Source organism: Acyrthosiphon pisum, unplaced genomic scaffold (assembly GCF_005508785.2).
Source record: "Acyrthosiphon pisum isolate AL4f unplaced genomic scaffold, pea_aphid_22Mar2018_4r6ur Scaffold_13677;HRSCAF=14320, whole genome shotgun sequence".
Lineage (NCBI taxonomy): Eukaryota > Metazoa > Arthropoda > Insecta > Hemiptera > Aphididae > Acyrthosiphon > Acyrthosiphon pisum.
The window spans coordinates 11,385-14,191 of NW_021762301.1; the positions used below are offsets into that span (position 1 = coordinate 11,385).

Genomic DNA, 2,807 nt, shown 5'->3' on the forward strand with positions numbered 1-2,807 from the left:
CTTCTTTCTAAATAATCAAATTAAATTATAAAGAAAACATTTTAATCAAACATTCAAAGAAAAATAAACAATTAAAGTTTTGTTACAAATTATACATAAATATGTGCATATAATCATATTACTATCAGCAATAAGACTATTATATATGTCGATTAATTAATACAATTTGGTGGTCTATCATTTATCAACAACTACTCCACCATAAATGTACACACCACTTCTCGAAAAACTCTCCATTGTCCAAGTATTGGTTTTGGGGTTGTAAATTTCTACAGTATCACTATAGATGGAATCATCAGATATTCCGCCCATAACATACAATAAACCATCTAATGCCACTACTCCTATATAAAAATGAAATTTAAATTCAATAAATGTTTACAAAGGTTGTCCTAAAAAGATAATTGTTACCAGGGCGAAATCGGCATATTTCCATATCAGCTACAGAAGACCAAACTCCATCAGTTGGTCTATAAACCTCAACACTTTTAAGATCCTCATCTCCATCATAGCCACCAATAGCATACATAAGACCGTTCAAGACTCCTACACCAACACCTTGACGGTTTGTAGACATCTCTGCAACTGGTGTCCATGTGTCAAGTGTGGGATCATAACATTCCACAGATTTCAAACAGTTGTCATCATCAGCACCCCCAACCTACACAATTTATATAATTGAAATGTATGATAAAATAAAAATAATATAATAATATATTTATTCACCGCGTATAATAAATTATTGAGTACACCAACACCCAAATCAAATCTTTCAGTAGACATACTAGCTACCAATCTCCATTTTTGAATACTGACATCAAAAACCTCAACACTATTTAATGAATTATTGTCATTTCCTCCACCAACCTGGAATTACAAACAATATAAAACTACAATATAAAATAAGTAAAATACAGATTTAACTTACTGCATATATACAATCATCCAATATACCAACACCTAATTGTTCTCGTTTAACTACCAGGTCGGCCATTGGAACCCAAGAGGGCGATTGTGAAGATACATCAAGCATACTAACAGATTGTGAAGATGAATTATTCACACTTCCTACAGCAAACACAAATTGATCTCTAATTACACCTAGACCAGCTGTCTGACGACAATTATTCATCCCTGGTGCTTTCTCACGTAGTTTGGTTACTGGGTCATACCATTCTGTATAGCACCTTGGGGATGTATCAGACTTGCCGAACATTAAAATAACCTGAAATAATTAAAAGGACGAAATAATTGTGAAGATAAATTAAGCAAAACGGAATCATACTTTATGTGAGTCACCAGACTGCCTGGGTTTACACCGAATTGTTTGTGGAATGGTGAAATACTGAACAGACTTTTGTATATTAAAACTTAATGCTTCAATTACAAAATCTTTACCTAAAAATATTATAATAACAATTAATGAAATAAATAAATTTATAATGAATGCATATATTTTATGAATATAACAAACATTTAGGATTATTCTTTAGAAGAGGTTCCTTTACTATATTTAATAATATATCAGGTCTAGATGCTATTATTGGCAAACGCACGTGTTCCATTAATTCTGTCAAAAAGTCTTTTCTCTGATCAAAATCCTTTTTTACCCATTTAATAACACTTTCAAATACCTAAAAAAACGAATACAAATAATGAAATTTAAATTAAAATATATCAAAAAGATAATATTTAAGATCATTGGCGTTGCTATCTATATATTCCAAAATTAACATATTTAATTGTTAAACCACCCATTACTGTATTACTGGATCCTAAATATATAATAGATCTTAATTACATTCTTTTTTAACAAGCGAAGGAATATTCATCAGATTTTTATGGTATTAAATCTATTTTTATTAATGTCAATTAATTAATTTATTATTATTATTAAAATATTCGTAATAATATTAGATTCTGAGTGGAACGATGAATGTATTGATTTTACAATGATGTGTTTTTTTTTTATTTTTATTTTTTTTTTGTATCTGTCATCACCTTTTAGGTTAGGTGGACAGTAAAAGTGCTTGGATTTTCTTCAACAGTATCTGTTTTGATAGGAAAGTGAATCTAGTTGGTACTTGGTGGAGGGTCAAAAGTAAAAATTTCCCCGTGATTTCAAAAGCGCTGTGAAAAACAAAAGATTAAGGAAAAACGGGAATTTTTATGCAAAATCTGTTTTCGAAAATATCGATTTTGATTTTTGGTGCAACTCTTAAACAAATGACCGTAGGTACATGAAATTTTGATTGAATGTTTATATTAGCATTTTCTATACATCATAACATTTTTCAAATAATTTGACTTGTTTTGAGCTGTATACGGACATTTTTAGTTTCCATTTTAGATTCTGAGTGGAACGATGAATGTATTGATTTTACAATGATGTGTGTTTTTTTATTTTTTTATTTTTTTATTTTTTATTTATTTTTTAATTTTTTAATTTTTTTTGTGTCTGTGTACACGATAAGTATTCGAAATAATGCTACGATATTCAACTTCAGTATCTTGTTCGATCAGAAAGTGAATATCGTTGGTGCATTGGGGAGGTCAAAATTTAAATTTCCCAGTAGTTTTCAAAAGCGCCGGGAAAAACAAAAGAAAAATTATGAAAACGGGAATTTTTACGCAAAATCTGTTTTCGAGAAAAATCGATTTTGGTTTTTGGTGTAACTTTAAAAAAATGACCGTGATGCATGAAATTTTGACTGAATGTTTACATTTCCATTTTCTATACACCATAACATTTTCAAAATATTTTGATTTATTTTGAGCTCTTTACGGACATTTTCATTTTCCATTTT

General features: G+C 29.2%; 1 protein-coding gene across 1 annotated transcript; it reads right to left on the reverse strand.

Annotated features, from left to right (window-relative positions):
* LOC100572565 (kelch-like protein 2) lies at nt 1–1,778 on the reverse strand. The gene is made up of 6 exons (XM_016801502.2): nt 1,475–1,778; nt 1,286–1,398; nt 929–1,225; nt 727–867; nt 412–661; nt 1–344 (listed from the first exon to the last, which is right to left on the reverse strand). Exons 1-6 carry the CDS (start codon nt 1,563–1,565, stop codon nt 178–180), a joined length of 1,059 nt encoding a protein of 352 aa, XP_016656991.1. The 5' UTR covers nt 1,566–1,778; the 3' UTR covers nt 1–177.
* Between the last annotated feature and the right edge of the window lie 1,029 nt (nt 1,779–2,807).

Bases quoted from the DNA above. Each gene is read 5' to 3' on its own strand.
- LOC100572565 (XM_016801502.2), bottom strand. From the start codon at position 1,565: ATGGAACACGTGCGTTTGCCAATAATAGCATCTAGACCTGATATATTA. The intron at 868-928 runs GTAAGTTAAATC...TTGTAATTCCAG, and splicing joins TGGATGATTGTATATATGCA to GTTGGTGGAGGAAATGACAA. The intron at 662-726 runs GTGAATAAATAT...TAAATTGTGTAG, and splicing joins TCAATAATTTATTATACGCG to GTTGGGGGTGCTGATGATGA.